The sequence below is a fragment of the Oncorhynchus masou genome, chromosome 31 (assembly GCF_036934945.1).
Source record: "Oncorhynchus masou masou isolate Uvic2021 chromosome 31, UVic_Omas_1.1, whole genome shotgun sequence".
In the NCBI taxonomy this organism is placed as follows: Eukaryota; Metazoa; Chordata; class Actinopteri; order Salmoniformes; family Salmonidae; genus Oncorhynchus; species Oncorhynchus masou.
This window is the reverse complement of record NC_088242.1, coordinates 874,340-891,533: the sequence shown is the minus strand read 5'-3', so window position 1 is coordinate 891,533 and position 17,194 is coordinate 874,340. Positions and strand designations below refer to the sequence as shown.

The window sequence follows — 17,194 nt, the reverse complement described above, 5'->3', positions numbered from 1 at the left end:
ATCCTGGTAGCTCTGTTCTGTTACCCAGTTAAACTAGCATCCTGTGGCTCTGTTCTGTTACCCAGTTAAACTAGCATCCTGTAGCTCTGTTCTGTTACCCAGTTAAACTAGCATCCTGTAGCTCTGTTCTGTTACCCAGTTAAACTAGCATCCTGTGGCTCTGTTCTGTTACCCAGTTAAACTAGCATCCTGTAGCTCTGTTCTGTTACCCAGTTAAACTAGCATCCTGTGGCTCTGTTCTGTTACCCAGTTAAACTAGCATCCTGTAGCTCTGTTCTGTTACCCAGTTAAACTAGCATCCTGTAGCTCTGTTCTGTTACCCAGTTAAACTAGCATCCTGTAGCTCTGTTCTGTTACCCAGTTAAACTAGCATCCTGTAGCTCTGTTCTGTTACCCAGTTAAACTAGCATCCTGGTAGCTCTGTTCTGTTACCCAGTTAAACTAGCATCCTGTAGCTCTGTTCTGTTACCCAGTTAAACTAGCATCCTGTAGCTCTGTTCTGTTACCCAGTTAAACTAGCATCCTGTAGCTCTGTTCTGTTACCCAGTTAAACTAGCATCCTGTAGCTCTGTTCTGTTACCCAGTTAAACTAGCATCCTGTGGGCTCTGTTCTGTTACCCAGTTAAACTAGCATCCTGTAGCTCTGTTCTGTTACCCAGTTAAACTAGCATCCTGTAGCTCTGTTCTGTTACCCAGTTAAACTAGCATCCTGTAGCTCTGTTCTGTTACCCAGTTAAACTAGCATCCTGGTAGCTCTGTTCTGTTACCCAGTTAAACTAGCATCCTGTAGCTCTGTTCTGTTACCCAGTTAAACTAGCATCCTGTAGCTCTGTTCTGTTACCCAGTTAAACTAGCATCCTGTAGCTCTGTTCTGTTACCCAGTTAAACTAGCATCCTGTAGCTCTGTTCTGTTACCCAGTTAAACTAGCATCCTGTAGCTCTGTTCTGTTACCCAGTTAAACTAGCATCCTGGTAGCTCTGTTCTGTTACCCAGTTAAACTAGCATCCTGTAGCTCTGTTCTGTTACCCAGTTAAACTAGCATCCTGTAGCTCTGTTCTGTTACCCAGTTAAACTAGCATCCTGTAGCTCTGTTCTGTTACCCAGTTAAACTAGCATCCTGGTAGCTCTGTTCTGTTACCCAGTTAAACTGTTACCCAGTTAAACTAGCATCCTGTAGCTCTGTTCTGTTACCCAGTTAAACTAGCATCCTGTAGCTCTGTTCTGTTACCCAGTTAAACTAGCATCCTGTAGCTCTGTTCTGTTACCCAGTTAAACTAGCATCCTGTAGCTCTGTTCTGTTACCCAGTTAAACTAGCATCCTGTAGCTCTGTTCTGTTACCCAGTTAAACTAGCATCCTGGTAGCTCTGTTCTGTTACCCAGTTAAACTAGCATCCTGTAGCTCTGTTCTGTTACCCAGTTAAACTAGCATCCTGTAGCTCTGTTCTGTTACCCAGTTAAACTAGCATCCTGTAGCTCTGTTCTGTTACCCAGTTAAACTAGCATCCTGTGGCTCTGTTCTGTTACCCAGTTAAACTAGCATCCTGTAGCTCTGTTCTGTTACCCAGTTAAACTAGCATCCTGTGGCTCTGTTCTGTTACCCAGTTAAACTAGCATCCTGTAGCTCTGTTCTGTTACCCAGTTAAACTAGCATCCTGTAGCTCTGTTCTGTTACCCAGTTAAACTAGCATCCTGTAGCTCTGTTCTGTTACCCAGTTAAACTAGCATCCTGTAGCTCTGTTCTGTTACCCAGTTAAACTAGCATCCTGTAGCTCTGTTCTGTTACCCAGTTAAACTAGCATCCTGTAGCTCTGTTCTGTTACCCAGTTAAACTAGCATCCTGTAGCTCTGTTCTGTTACCCAGTTAAACTAGCATCCTGTGGCTCTGTTCTGTTACCCAGTTAAACTAGCATCCTGTAGCTCTGTTCTGTTACCCAGTTAAACTAGCATCCTGGTAGCTCTGTTCTGTTACCCAGTTAAACTAGCATCCTGTGGGTCTGTTCTGTTACCCAGTTAAACTAGCATCCTGTAGCTCTGTTCTGTTACCCAGTTAAACTAGCATCCTGTAGCTCTGTTCTGTTACCCAGTTAAACTAGCATCCTGTAGCTCTGTTCTGTTACCCAGTTAAACTAGCATCCTGTAGCTCTGTTCTGTTACCCAGTTAAACTAGCATCCTGTAGCTCTGTTCTGTTACCCAGTTAAACTAGCATCCTGTAGCTCTGTTCTGTTACCCAGTTAAACTAGCATCCTGTAGCTCTGTTCTGTTACCCAGTTAAACTAGCATCCTGGTAGCTCTGTTCTGTTACCCAGTTAAACTAGCATCCTGGTAGCTCTGTTCTGTTACCCAGTTAAACTAGCATCCTGTAGCTCTGTTCTGTTACCCAGTTAAACTAGCATCCTGGTAGCTCTGTTCTGTTACCCAGTTAAACTAGCATCCTGTGGCTCTGTTCTGTTACCCAGTTAAACTAGCATCCTGGTAGCTCTGTTCTGTTACCCAGTTAAACTAGCATCCTGTAGCTCTGTTCTGTTACCCAGTTAAACTAGCATCCTGTGGCTCTGTTCTGTTACCCAGTTAAACTAGCATCCTGTAGCTCTGTTCTGTTACCCAGTTAAACTAGCATCCTGTAGCTCTGTTCTGTTACCCAGTTAAACTAGCATCCTGTAGCTCTGTTCTGTTACCCAGTTAAACTAGCATCCTGTAGCTCTGTTCTGTTACCCAGTTAAACTAGCATCCTGTAGCTCTGTTCTGTTACCCAGTTAAACTAGCATCCTGTAGCTCTGTTCTGTTACCCAGTTAAACTAGCATCCTGTAGCTCTGTTCTGTTACCCAGTTAAACTAGCATCCTGTGGCTCTGTTCTGTTACCCAGTTAAACTAGCATCCTGTGGCTCTGTTCTGTTACCCAGTTAAACTAGCATCCTGTAGCTCTGTTCTGTTACCCAGTTAAACTAGCATCCTGTGGCTCTGTTCTGTTACCCAGTTAAACTAGCATCCTGTGGCTCTGTTCTGTTACCCAGTTAAACTAGCATCCTGTGGCTCTGTTCTGTTACCCAGTTAAACTAGCATCCTGTGGCTCTGTTCTGTTACCCAGTTAAACTAGCATCCTGGTAGCTCCATGCTTCTACACCTGCATTGCTTGCTGTTTGGGGTTTTAGGCTGGGTTTCTGTACAGCACTTTGAGAAATTTGTTGTGTTGTGGGGTGTTGTGGGGTGGGGTGGTGCGGTTGTTGTAGTGTGATGTGTTGTGTTGTAGTGTGATGTGTTGTAGTGTGATGTGTTGTAGTGTGATGTGTTGAGAAGTGTTGTAGTAACGGTACTAACCTATGGTCCTCCATCCTGGCGAGGGCGCTGTGTACTGCCTTTCTGAGTCTCTGGAGGAACAGAGCCACACTGGGCTGTCTGGAGGGGAGACCCAGCCTCAGTGAGCTCCTCTCTCTACACAGCTCCTCCAGCTTCTTACCAAAGCGCTCAGCTGAAACAACAGCACACATATCTGGGTCATAGACCAGAAACAATCCATTGCTGCTGGCCTCTCCTCTACTACTACTACTGCTGGCCTCTCCTCTACTACTACTGCTGCTGGCCTCTCCTCTACTATTACTACTGGCCTCTCCTCTACTACTACTACTACTACTACTACTGGCCTCTCCTCTACTACTGCTGGCCTCTCCTCTACTACTACTGCTGGCCTCTCCTCTACTACTACTGCTGCTGGCCTCTCCTCTACTACTACTACTGCTGGCCTCTCCTCTACTACTACTGCTGCTGGCCTCTCCTCTACTATTACTACTGGCCTCTCCTCTACTACTACTACTACTACTACTACTGGCCTCTCCTCTACTACTGCTGGCCTCTCCTCTACTACTACTGCTGGCCTCTCCTCTACTATTACTGCTGCTGGCCTCTCCTCTACTATTACTGCTGCTGGCCTCTCCTCTACTACTACTACTACTGCTGGCCTCTCCTCTACTGCTGCTGGCCTCTCCTCTACTATTACTACTACTGGCCTCTCCTCTACTATTACTACTACTGGCCTCTCCTCTACTACTACTGCTGCTGGCCTCTCCTCTACTATTACTACTACTGGCCTCTCCTCTACTATTACTACTACTGGCCCCTCCTCTACTATTACTGCTGCTGGCCTCTCCTCTACTATTACTGCTGCTGGCCTCTCCTCTACTATTACTGCTGCTGGCCTCTCCTCTACTATTACTGCTGCTGGCCTCTCCTCTACTATTACTGCTGCTGGCCTCTCCTCTACTATTACTGCTGCTGGCCTCTCCTCTACTATTACTGCTGGCCTCTCCTCTACTATTACTGCTGGCCTCTCCTCTACTACTACTGCTGGCCTCTCCTCTACTACTACTGCTGGCCTCTCCTCTACTACTACTGCTGGCCTCTCCTCTACTAGAGTTGAAGCTGAAGAGAGAGGCGAGAGAGGCTGGCTGGCAGGCAGCAATCAGAACAGGCGTTCCTTTGGAAAAGCATTCACAGAACAGCCCTTACTGACCCACATCAAGTATCCACAGAACAGCCCTTACTGACCCACATCAAGTATCCACAGAACAGCCCTTACTGACCCACATAAAGCATTCACAGAACAGCCCTTACTGACCCACATAAAGCATTCACAGAACAGCCCTTACTGACCCACATCAAGCATTCACAGAACAGCCCTTACTGACCCACATAAAGCATTCACAGAACAGCCCTTACTGACCCACATAAAGCATTCACAGAACAGCCCTTACTGACCCACATAAAGCATTCACAGAACAGCCCTTACTGACCCACATAAAGCATTCACAGAACAGCCCTTACTGACCCACATCAAGTATCCACAGAACAGCCCTTACTGACCCACATCAAGTATCCACAGAACAGCCCTTACTGACCCACATCAAGTATCCACAGAACAGCCCTTACTGACCCACATCAAGTATTCACAGAACAGCCCTTACTGACCCACATCAAGCATTCACAGAACAGCCCTTACTGACCCACATCAAGTATCCACAGAACAGTGAACATAAATAACTGGAGATTAAAGCAGCACTAGTTGGTGCTAGTCTTCAGTCACACAGCCCTGGCATGGAAACAGGTCAAGGTACAGCCTTAGTCTGCCTGAGACAACATCAACATCCAGGAGGAGAGACACACTATATATACACAAAAGTATGTGGACACCCCTTCAAATTGGTAGAATCGTCTATTTCAGCCACACCCATTGCTGACAGGTTTATAAAATCGAGCACACAGCCATGCAATCTCCATAGACAAACATTGGCAGTAGAATGGCCTTACTGAAGAGCTCAGTGACTTAATGTAGGATGCCACCTTTCCAACATGTCAGTTCGTCAAATTCTTGCCCCGCTTGAGCTGCCTGGTCAACTGTAAGTGCTGTTATTGTGAAGTGGAAACATCTAGAAGCAACAACTACTCAGCAACAACTACTCAGCAACAACTACTCAGCAACCACTACTCAGCAACCACTACTCAGCAACCACGACTCAAAGTGGTAGGCCTAACAAGCTAACAGAACAGGAATGCAGAGTGCTGATATACATAGCACATAAAAATAGCATGTCCTCAGTTGCAATACTCACTTCCAAACTTCCTCTAGAAGCAACATCAGCATAAGAACTGTTCGTCGGATCCTTCACAAAATGGGTTTCCATGGCCGAGCAGCCACACACATCACCATGCGCAATGACAAGCGTTGGCTGGAGTGGTGTGTAGTTTGCCGCCATTGGACTCTGGAGCAGTGGAAACGTGTTCTCTGGAGTGATGAATCACGCTTCACCATCTGGCAGTCCGACGGACAAATCTGCGTTTGGCGGATCCCAGGAGAATGCTTTCTGCCCGAATGCATAGTGCCAACTGTAAAGTTTGGTGGAGGAGGAATAATGGTATGGGGCTGTTTTTCATGGTTCGGGCCCCTTAGTTCCAGTGATAGGAAATCTTAATGCTACAGCATACAAGGACATTCAATGCTTCAAACTTTGTGGCAAGCATTTGGTGAAGGCCCTTTCTTGTTTCAGCATGACAATGCCCCCTTGCACAAAGCAAGGTCCATACGGAAATGGATTGTTGAGATTGGTGTGGAAGAACTTGACTGGCCTGCATAGAGTCCTGACCTCAACCCCATCGAACACCTTTGGGATGAATTGGAATGCTGACTGCGAGCCAGGCCTAATCACCCAACATCAGTGCCCGACCTCACCAATGGTCTTGTGGCTGAATGGAGCAATGTTCCATCATCGAGTGGAAAGCCTTCCCAGAACAGTGGAGGCTGTTATAGCAGCAATGTTCCAACATCTAGTGGAAAGCCTTCCCAGAGGAATGGAGGCTGCTATAACAGCCATGTTCCAACATCTAGTGGAAAGCCTTCCCAGAAGAGTGGAGGCTATTATAGCAGCAATGTTCCAACATCTAGTGGAAAGCCTTCCCAGAAGAGTGGAGGCTATTATAGCGGCAATGTTCCAACATCTAGTGGAAAGCCTTTCCAGAAGAATGGAGGAGGCTGTTATTACAGCAAAGGGGGGACCAACTCCTCATTAACACCCATGATTTTGAAATGAGATGTTCAACTAGCAGCTGTCCACAGACACTACATTACCAAAATGATCTCTATATAGCCTAAAGTCAGACAAGAAGTTGCATTAAATCAGCCAACATGAATAAATACTACAATATACTATGGTTAAATACCACAGTATTCTATGGTTAAATACTACAGTATACTATGGTTAAATATTACAGTATTCTATGGTTAAATACTACAATATACTATGGTTAAATACCACAGTATACTATGGTTAAATACCACAGTATACTATGGTTAAATACCACAGTATTCTATGGTTAAATACCACAGTATTCTATGGTTAAATACCACAGTATTCTATGGTTAAATACCACAGTATACCATGGTTAAATACTACAGTATACTATGGTTAAATACTACAGTATACTATGGTTAAATATTACAGTATACTATGGTTAAATACCACAGTATTCTATGGTTAAATACCACAGTATACTATGGTTAAATATTACAGTATTCTATGGTTAAATACTACAGTATACTATGGTTAAATACCACAGTATACTATGGTTAAATACCACAGTATACTATGGTTAAATACCACAGTATTCTATGGTTAAATACCACAGTATACTATGGTTAAATACCACAGTATACTATGGTTAAATACCACAGTATACTATGGTTAAATACCACAGTATACTATGGTTAAATACCACAGTATTCTATGGTTAAATACCACAGTATTCTATGGTTAAATATTACAGTATACTATGGTTAAATACCACAGTATTCTATGGTTAAATACCACAGTATTCTATGGTTAAATACTACAGTATTCTACGGTTAAATACCACAGTATTCTATGGTTAAATACTACAGTATTCTACGGTTAAATACCACAGTATTCTATGGTTAAATATTACAGTATACCATGGTTAAATACCACAGTATACCATGGTTAAATACTACAGTATACCATGGTTAAATACTACAGTATACTATGGTTAAAAACCACAGTTTACTATGGTTAAATACCACAGTATTCTATGGTTAAATACTACAGTATTCAGAGAGGTGGACTCGAGTACTACTCCAGTCGCACATTTTGCGACTTGAGACTTTGCGGACGACAACAGTGGTAGGTTTGATTACCAACAATGATGAGACGGCCTACAGGGAGGAGGTGAGGTCCCTCGGAGTGTGGTGTCAGGAAAATAACCTCACACTCAACGTCAACAAAACTAAGGAGAGGATTGTGGACTTCATGAAACAGCAGGGGACACCCCCCTATCCACATCGATGGAACAGTAGTGGAGAGGGTAGTAAGCTTTAAGTTCCTCTGCATACACATCACAGACAAACTGAATTGGTCCACCGACACAGACAGCATCGTGAAGCAGGCGCAGCAGCGCCTCTTCAACCTCAGGAGGCTGAAGAAATTCAGCTTGTCACCAAACTTCTACAGATGCACAATCGAGAGCATCCTGGCGGGCTGCATCATTAACAATTCCAAAACTAATATCTTATACACAGTGTAAGGGGATAAAGAATATGTACATAAAGATATGAATGAGTGATGGTGCAGAGCAGCATAGGCAAGATACCGTAGATGGTATCGGGTACAGTATATACATATGAGATGAGTATGTAAACAAAGTGGCATAGTTAGTGGCTAGTGATACATGTATTACATAAGGATGCAGTAGATGATAGAGTACAGTATATACGTATACATATGAGATGAATAATGTAGGGTATGTAAACATTATATTAGGTAGCATTGTTTAAAGTGGCTGGTGATATATTTTACATCCTTTCCCATCAATTCCCATTATTGAAGTGTCTGGAGTTGAGTCAGTGTGTTGGCAGCAGCCACTCAATGTTAGTGGTTGCTGTTTAACAGTCTGATGGCCTTGAGACAGAAGCTGTTTTTCAGTCTCGGCCCCAGCTTTGATGCAACTGTACTGACCTCGCCTTCTGGATGATAGCGGGGTGAACAGGCAGTGGCTCGGGTGGGTGTTGTCCTTGATGATCTTTATGGCCTTCCTGTAATATTGGGTGGTGTAGGTGTCCTGGAGGGCAGGTAGTTTGCCCCCGGTGATAACTTGTGCAGACCTCACTACCCTCTGGAGAGCCTTACGATTGTGGGCGGAGCAGTTACCGTACCAGGCGGTGATACAGCCCGCCAGGATGCTCTCGATTGTGCATCTGTAGAAGTTTGTGAGTGCTTTTGGTGACAAGCCGAATTTCTTCAGCCTCCTGAGGTTGAAGAGGCGCTGCTGCGCCTTCTTCACGATGCTGTCTGTGTGAGTGGACCAATTCAGTTTGTCTGTGATGTGTACGCCGAGGAACTTAAAACTTACTACCCTCTCCACTACTGTTCCATCGATGTGGATGGGGGGGGGGGGGTGTTCCCTCTGCTGTTTCCTGAAGTCCACAATCATCTCCTTAGTTTTGTTGACGTTGAGTGTGAGGTTATTGTCCTGACACCACACTCCGAGGGCCCTCACCTCCTCCCTGTAGGCCGTCTCGTCGTTGTTGGTACCACTGTTGTGTCGTCCGCAAACTTGATGATTGGGTTGGATGCGCGCGTTGCCGCGCAGTCGTGGGTGAACAGGGAGTACAGGAGAGGGCTCAGAAAGCACCCTTGTGGGGCCCCAGTGTTGAGGATCAGCGGGGTGGAGATGTTGTTGCCTACCCTCACCACCTGGGGGCGGCCCGTCAGGAAGTCACGTACCCAGTTGCACAGGGCGGGGTCGAGACCCAGGGTCTCGAGCTTGATGACGAGCTTGGAGGGTACTATGGTGTTGAATGCCGAGCTGTAGTCGATGAACAGCATTCTCACATAGGTATTCCTCTTGTCCAGATGGGTTAGGGAAGTGTGCAGTGTGGTTGAGATTGCGTCGTCTGTGGACCTATTTGGGCGGTAAGCAAATTGGAATGGGTCTAGGGTGTCAGGTAGGGTGGAGGTGATATGGTCCTTGACTATTCTCTCAAAGCACTTCATGATGACGGAAGTGAGTGCTACCGGGACGGTAGTCGTTTAGCTCAGTTACCTTAGCTTTCTTGGGAACAGGAACGATGGTGGCCCTCTTGAAGCATGTGGGAACAGCAGACTGGTATAGGGATTGATTGAATATGTCCGTAAAAACACCAGCCAGCTGGTCTGCGCATGCTCTGAGGGCGCGGCTGGGGATGCCGTCTGGGCCTGCAGCCTTGCGAGGGTTAACATGTGTAAATGTTTTACTCACCTCGGCTGCAGTGAAGGAGAGACCACATGTTTCCGTTGCAGGCCGTGTCAGTGGCACTGTATTGTCCTCAAAGCGGCAAAAAAGTTATTTAGTCTGCCTGGGAGCAAGACATCCTGGTCCGTGACTGGGCTGGATTTCTTCCTGTAGTCCGTGATTGACTGTAGACCCTGCCACATACCTCTTGTGTCTGAGCCGTTGAATTGAGATTCTGCTTTGTCTCCATACTGACGCTTAGCTTGTTTGATAGCCTTACGGAGGGAATAGCTGCACTGTTTGTATTCGGTCATATTACCAGTCACCTTGCCCTGATTAAAAGCAGTGGTTTGCGCTTTCAGTTTCACGCGAATGCTGCCATCAATCCACGGTTTCTGGTTAGGGAATGTTTTAATCGTTGCTATGGGAACTCGCACACCGAATCGTTCTAATGAACTCGCACACCGAATCAGCATATTCGTCAATGTTGTTGCCTGACGCAATACGAAACATGTCCCAGTCCACGTGATGGAAGCAGTCTTGGAGTGTGGAATCAGCTTGGTCGGACCAGCGTTGGACAGACCTCAGCGTGGGAGCTTCTTGTTTTAGTTTCTGTCTGTAGGCAGGGATCAGCAAAATGGAGTCGTGGTCAGCTTTTCCGAAAGGGGGGCGGGGCAGGGCCTTATATGCGTCGCGGAAGTTAGAATAACAGTGATCCAAGGTTTTGCCAGCCCTGGTGGCGCAATCGATATGCTGATACATTTTAGGGAGTCTTGTTTTCAGATTAGCCTTGTTAAAATCCCCAGCTACAATGAATGCAGCCTCAGGATGTATGGATTCCAGTTTGCAAAGAGTCAAATAAAGTGCGTTCAGAGCCATCGATGTGTCTGCTTGGGGGGGGATATATACGGCTGTGATTATAATCGAAGAGAATTCTCTTGGTAGATAATGCGGTCGACATTTGATTGTGAGGAATTCTAAATCAGGTGAACAGAAGGATTTGAGTTCCTGTATGTTTCTGTGATCACACCACGTCTCGTTAACCATAAGGCATACGCCCCCGCCTCTCTTCTTACCAGAAAGATGTTTGTTTCTGTCGGCGCGATGCGTGGAGAAACCCGCTGGCTGCACCGACTTGGATAGCGTCTCTCCAGTGAGCCATGTTTCCGTGAAGCAAAGAACGTTACAGTCTCTGATGTCCCTCTGGAATGCTACCCTTGCTCGGATTTCATCAACCTTGTTGTCAAGAGACTAGACATTGGTGAGAAGAATGCTAGGAAGTGGGGCACGATGTGCCCGTCTACGTAGTCTGACCAGAAGACCGCCTCGTTTCCCTCTTTTACGAAGTAGTTTTTTTGGGTCGCCGGCTGGGATCCATTCCGTTGTCCTGGTTGAAAGGCAGAACACAGGATCCGCTTCGCGAAAGTCATATTCTTGGTCGTACTGATGGTGAGTTGACGCTGATCTTGACGCTGATCTTATATTCAGTAGTTCTTCTCGACTGTATGTAATGAAACCTAAGATGACCTGGGGTACTAATGTAAGAAATAACACGTAAAAAAACAAAAAACTGCATAGTTTCCTAGGAACGCGAAGCGAGGCGGCCATCTCTGTCGGTGCCGGAAGTTGATACAATGAGCTGGAGCAGCTTTTCCTTGAAGAATGGGCAAAAATCCCAGTGGCTAGATGTGCCAAGTTTATAGAGACACACCCTAAGAACCTTGCAGCTGTAATTGCAGCAGAAGATGGCTCTACAAAGTATTGAATTCGGGGCGGTGAATAGTTATGCATGCTCAAGTTCTGTTTTTTGTCTTATTTCTTGTTTGTTTCACAATAAAAAATATTTTGCAACTTCAAAGTAGTAGGCATGTTGTGGAAATCAAATGATAAGAACCACCCAAAAATCAATTTTAATTCCAGGTTGCAACAAAATAGGAAAAATGCCAAAGTGGGTGAATACTTTAAGCCACTATATGTATATACTCTATTTTATACCATCTACTGCACCTTGCCTACGCTGCCCGGCCATCGTTCATGCACATATACTCATTTACCCCTTTAGATTTGTGTAATTAGGTCGTTTTTGTGAAATTGTTAGATATTACTGCATGGTCAGAACTAGAAGCTCAAGCACTTCGCTACACTCACGTTAGCATCTGCTAACCATGTGTATGTGACCAATCTGATTTGACATAGTTTATCTGACATTAATTAGTCAATTCAGTCTGTCATCATCATGACATCATGTGGTGGTTGGGGAAAAAGGGCTGCAATTTGTAATACATGTCCAAAATGATGCAATTACAACAGCCTCAACTTCGTTAGAAATATGACGTCCCATAAAGTGAGGTAAGAATGAAAGTATTGCTGTGTAGCTAGCAGTGATACAATGTTCTGGTCCTTACTAACATAATTTGTGACTCTAAGCGCACGTCACTACTTCACAGTAGAGGCATTTGTACATAAACATACATTTTTTTTATCAAATGTGTTTTTTTGGCAGAAATGCCTTATGGAACATGTGAACTTTCATGTAACTTAATAACAAACTTGTATGCCATTTGTAAATATGAATAAAATAGTTAAATTACAAGTTGGTTTAGCCATGGAAAAAGACAGGAACCTATCCGGTACAGGTTAGTCTACCATGTAGCATGCTTCTGTCTATAACATGAGCAGCTCAGGATGTGTAGGTCATCTTTTCTGACACTGTTTTTATTAAAGAAGAATTGAAAATGTGTTGCTAACACCCTTCACTTTCTGGAAGACCGAGTTTTGAAATCAGTGGAATGTCCTGTGGAAGGAGAGTATGATAGCTAAGGAGATGGATAAAATTCTGGCTTTTGATTACAAATATGCGGAAAGAGTCGAAAAGAGAACACACAGAAGGCTGTTGTATAAAATAACTGTCTCCGGATCACATCTTCAAACTAAGGGAAATCATGGCATCCGTGATTCTCATCGACGGGGCTGTAGTGGAGCAGGTTGAGAGCTTCAAGTTCCTTGGTGTCCACATCAATAACAAACTAACATGGTCCAAACACACCAGGACAGTCGTGAAGAGGGCACGACAAAGCCTTTTCCCCCTCAGGAAACTAAAAGGATTTGGCATTGGTCCTGAGATCCTCAAAAGGTTCTACAGTAGTAACGTTATGAGTTGGAATTATGGTTAATTATTTAGCTAGCTAGCTAGTTACATGTCTAAACAAAAGACTCCGCTATGTTAGTAACCATTTCACTGTCCCGTATACACCTTCTGTATCCTGTACATGTGACAAATAATCTAAGATTTTATGGGTTTATGGGTGTTAAAATATACCAGTTAAGCTATTTTGGACCACCAGGCTGCTGATGTCATGCAGCCTGTCGTTTTTTTGTATGTACTTTTTCATAACGACAAGGACAAGTTTGATGTTGGACGAAAATAGAATGTTCATGATGTCACTGCGACAAGTGTATACAGACATGTCGATAAGACATTGTATAAACCAGCTTTTAGTCTTGAAATCTTTGGTTGTTTATTACACTACCGTACTCACTCTGTTTAGCACATAGCCTCACCCATCTCTTTAAGGATTCACATGTGAGGCCAAAGCTTAAGAGGTTGTGAATGATGTTGAATGGGTGTAGACAAAGAAGAGCTCTCCAGTACGTACCAAAACATTAAAAGGATAATCTTCTCAAAAGTTGGGTAACAAATTTATCAACTTACAAAGCAGAATTACGTTCCCATTGTTCATCAACTGTAGTGTTTGATATACAATGTTTCTAGCTCTATACTATACTTTATAGTATACTATACTATACGTCTATACTTTTATCCAATGTAAAAAACACCATCTCAAATTTCGCTACATAATACCGAGTCGAGCTGGTTGTCACCGGAGAAAACATCCGAGTGAGCGAAACTGAGACAGAGAGGTGCTGTTTCCCTGTCCAAAAGCATCACATACATGGTCTACACCGGAGAAAACATCCTGTCCAGACAGCATCAGATACATGGCGAAACTGAGACAGAGAGGTGCTGTTTCCCTGTCCAAAAGCATCACATACATGGTCTACACATACTGAGACAGAGAGATGCTGTTTCCCTGTCCAGACAGCATCAGATACATGGTCTACACATACTGAGACAGAGAGATGCTGTTTCCCTGTCCAGACAGCATCAGATACATTTACATTTACATTTAAGTCATTTAGCAGACGCTCTTATCCAGAGCGACTTACAAATTACATGATCTAAACATACTGAGACAAAGGGGTGCTGTTTCCCTGTCCAGACAGCATCAGATACATGGTCTACACATACTGAGACAGAGAGATGCTGTTTCCCTGTCCAGACAGCATCAGATGGGGAAGGAGGTACGGTAGGGCGGGCCAGGCCCTCTAAGGCCATCTATAGCGCCGGCCCTGAGACAACACAAAATGAGCAGGTGTCTTAGTGTCACACAGTCTTTATTTGAATGTTCCCTCACCTGAGTCATACTCATCCTCCAGGATAGCCTTCTGCTTTAGTCTCTGCAGCTTCCCCATCATGGACTCAATCTGACACAGTAACAGAATACAGTAGTTCAGTAGTCAAAGCACTGTGAAACATCTGCCACAGACAGAAATACGACTAATACCAGGTCAATGTGTTGCTTTACATTACTGAGTACAGAATGTAACTATTATAGCAGAATGTAGCTCTTCTAAATGACCCCATATGTAAAAAATATGTCTATGGTGCAAGACATACCTTAGTATTAGTACGGTTGTTGTGCAGGCAATCTTGAAGGACACCTTCGTACTTCTTGACCAGTTGGTCCCAGGCCTGGTCCTGGTCTGGAACGCAGTCATTCCAGGCAGAGGCGGTAGTGGGCGTGGCACTCTCGTACCCTGAGGTGAGAGAGGAGGCAGAGGCGGTAGTGGGCGTGGCACTCTCGTACCCTGAGGTGAGAGAGGAGGCAGAGACGGTAGTGGGCGTGGCACTCTCGTACCCTGAGGTGAGAGAGGAGGCAGAGACGGTAGTGGGCGTGGCACTCTCGTACCCTGAGGTGAGGGAGGAGGGTGTGGCAGCGTCAGAGTCCTCCGCTACTGACAGGGAGGAGGAGGCTTCTGTGTCCAGAGAGGAGGAGTCACAGTCAGGCTCCACCTCCGCCAGGTCAGAGGAGGGTAACTCCACCCGCAGATGTGGTCCCGCCCCCTCCCGGTCTTCCCAGTGGCGGTCCTGCCACACCCAAGGTGAGAGCCGGTCCCGTACTCTGTCTGACTGGCGGAGAGGGACGGAGCCTGGCTCTGATTGGACACGACTCGGAGTTGACAGTTTTGAAACAGAAAGCCCCAAAGAGAGACCCAAAACTCCTAGTCGTGATTGGTTGGAGCTGGAGCCAGATGTCCTGGATGGTAATTGGTCAAGGGGGGATGATACAGGTTGGCAGAGTGGGACAGACCCAGACCACTCCAGTGGTTCTGAGTGGGATGGGACTGATCCAGTTCTTAATGACCTAGCTGAGGACTGATCCAGCGGGTCTGGGTCTAGACTCGTGGAGCTGTTCAGTGGTTGTGGGTCTGGGTTTAGGTCAAGGGAGCTGTTCAGTGGTTGTGGGTCTGGGTTTAGGCCAGGGGAGCTGTTCAGTGGTTGTGGGTCTTGGTTTAGGCCAGGGGGCCTGTTCAGTGGTTGTGGGTCTGGGTTTAGGCCAGGGGAGCTGTTCAGTGGTTGTGGGTCTGGGTTTAGGCCAGGGGGCCTCTCACCAGCTGCAGTGTCTGTATCTGTCCTGTGATTGGAGCTCAGTGAATCAAGGCTCAGTGACTGTTGGATGAAACTGAAAGAGGAGCTGAAGGGAGTGTCCCCTGAAGGAGGTGGCCTGGAGTGGCAGGTTGGCCGGGGGGACTGGGGTGACCTGGAGCCAGTGGAACCAGAGGGACAGGTCCTGGAGTTAGGAGGGCAGAACTGAGTTGCAGAGGCAGCAGAACTAGACCTGGGGTTAGGTCTCAAGAGGCAGGGCTGTAGGGGGATTGACCCTGGGGTCAACATGAAGTCAATCTGAGGAAGAGTGGTAGAGGAGGAAATTAAATGGTTGTTTTGGTAACTTAGGGATAGTTTGTATCCTTCTGAGCTGGATGTCTCCAGAGGAGAGAGCTGCTGGCTGACTGAGACACATGAGCCAGCTGGTGGTACATGTAGTCTCAGGGTGTTGCTCGTCTTTATGACATCACTGTGACCGTTCTGCCTGTTCATCCCATGACATCCAGATGCTCCGTTGGTCAGGCAGGCTGTCCTCCCCTCCTCCCGAGCCAGGGTGCTCTGTAGCCTGTGTAACTCTGTCCTCAGGTACTCTGGGCGCCGGTGCTGCTGGAGCCTCTTGCAGGTGGAGCTGCCAGCTGATGACGTGGGTGTGCCCAAGCCACCTGTCAAGAGGGAGATTAGATTAGCCATTAAACTAGGCTACAGGTTGGCAGCAACACCACACAGGGCAAAATAACACAGAGCAACACAATACAACACATCACAGAGCAACATAACACAGAGCAACACAATACAACACATCACAGAGCAACATAACACAGAGCAACACAATACAACACATCACAGAGCAGCATAACACAGAGCAACACAATACAACACACCACAAAGCAACATAACACAGAGCAACACAATACAACACATCACAAAGCAACATAACACAACATGACACAGAGCAACATAACACAACACAGAGCAACACAATACATCACAAAGCAACATAACACAGAGCAACACAATACAACACATCACAGAGCAACATAACACAGAGCAACATAACACAGAGCAACACATCACAGAGCAACATAACACAAAACATCACAGAGCAACATAACACAGAGCAACACAATACAACACATCACAAAGCAACATAACACAACACATCACAAAGCAACATAACACAGAGCAACATAACACAACATGACACAGAGCAACACAACACAGAGTAACACAATACAACACAACATGACACAGAGCAACACAACAGAGTAACAATACAACACAACACAGAGCAACACAACACAGAGCAACATAACACAACACAGAGCAACACAACACAGAGCAACATAACACAACACAGAGCAACACAACACAACATAGAGCAACACAACACAACATAACACAACACAGAGCAACACACCAGAGTAACAACACAGAGTAACACAACACAGATTAACGCAACATACGAGCAACACAACACAGTAACAACATAACACAGAGCAACATAAAAGAGTAACAACATAACACAGAGCAACACAACACAGAGCAACATAACACAACACAGAGCAACACAACACAGAATAACACAACACAACACAGAGTAACAACATAACACAGAGCAACACAACACAGAGCAACATAACACAACACAGAGCAACACAACACAACACAACACAGAGCAACACAACACAGAGTAA

The 17,194-nt window shown here is 45.5% G+C and overlaps 1 protein-coding gene across 3 annotated transcripts in view; it reads right to left on the bottom strand.

The window, feature by feature from the left end:
• LOC135523348 (disrupted in schizophrenia 1 protein-like) overlaps nucleotides 1–17,194 on the bottom strand; it is an 82,648-nt gene that overhangs the window by 43,554 nt on the left and 21,900 nt on the right. For all 3 annotated transcript variants that reach the window (XM_064949968.1, XM_064949969.1, XM_064949970.1), the window contains exons 2-4: nucleotides 14,511–16,162; nucleotides 14,248–14,317; nucleotides 3,320–3,470 (exon numbers count right to left, since the gene is read on the bottom strand). In XM_064949968.1, coding sequence (XP_064806040.1) covers nucleotides 3,320–3,470; nucleotides 14,248–14,317; nucleotides 14,511–16,162 — 1,873 coding nt within the window. The remainder of the gene's footprint in view (nucleotides 1–3,319; nucleotides 3,471–14,247; nucleotides 14,318–14,510; nucleotides 16,163–17,194) is intronic.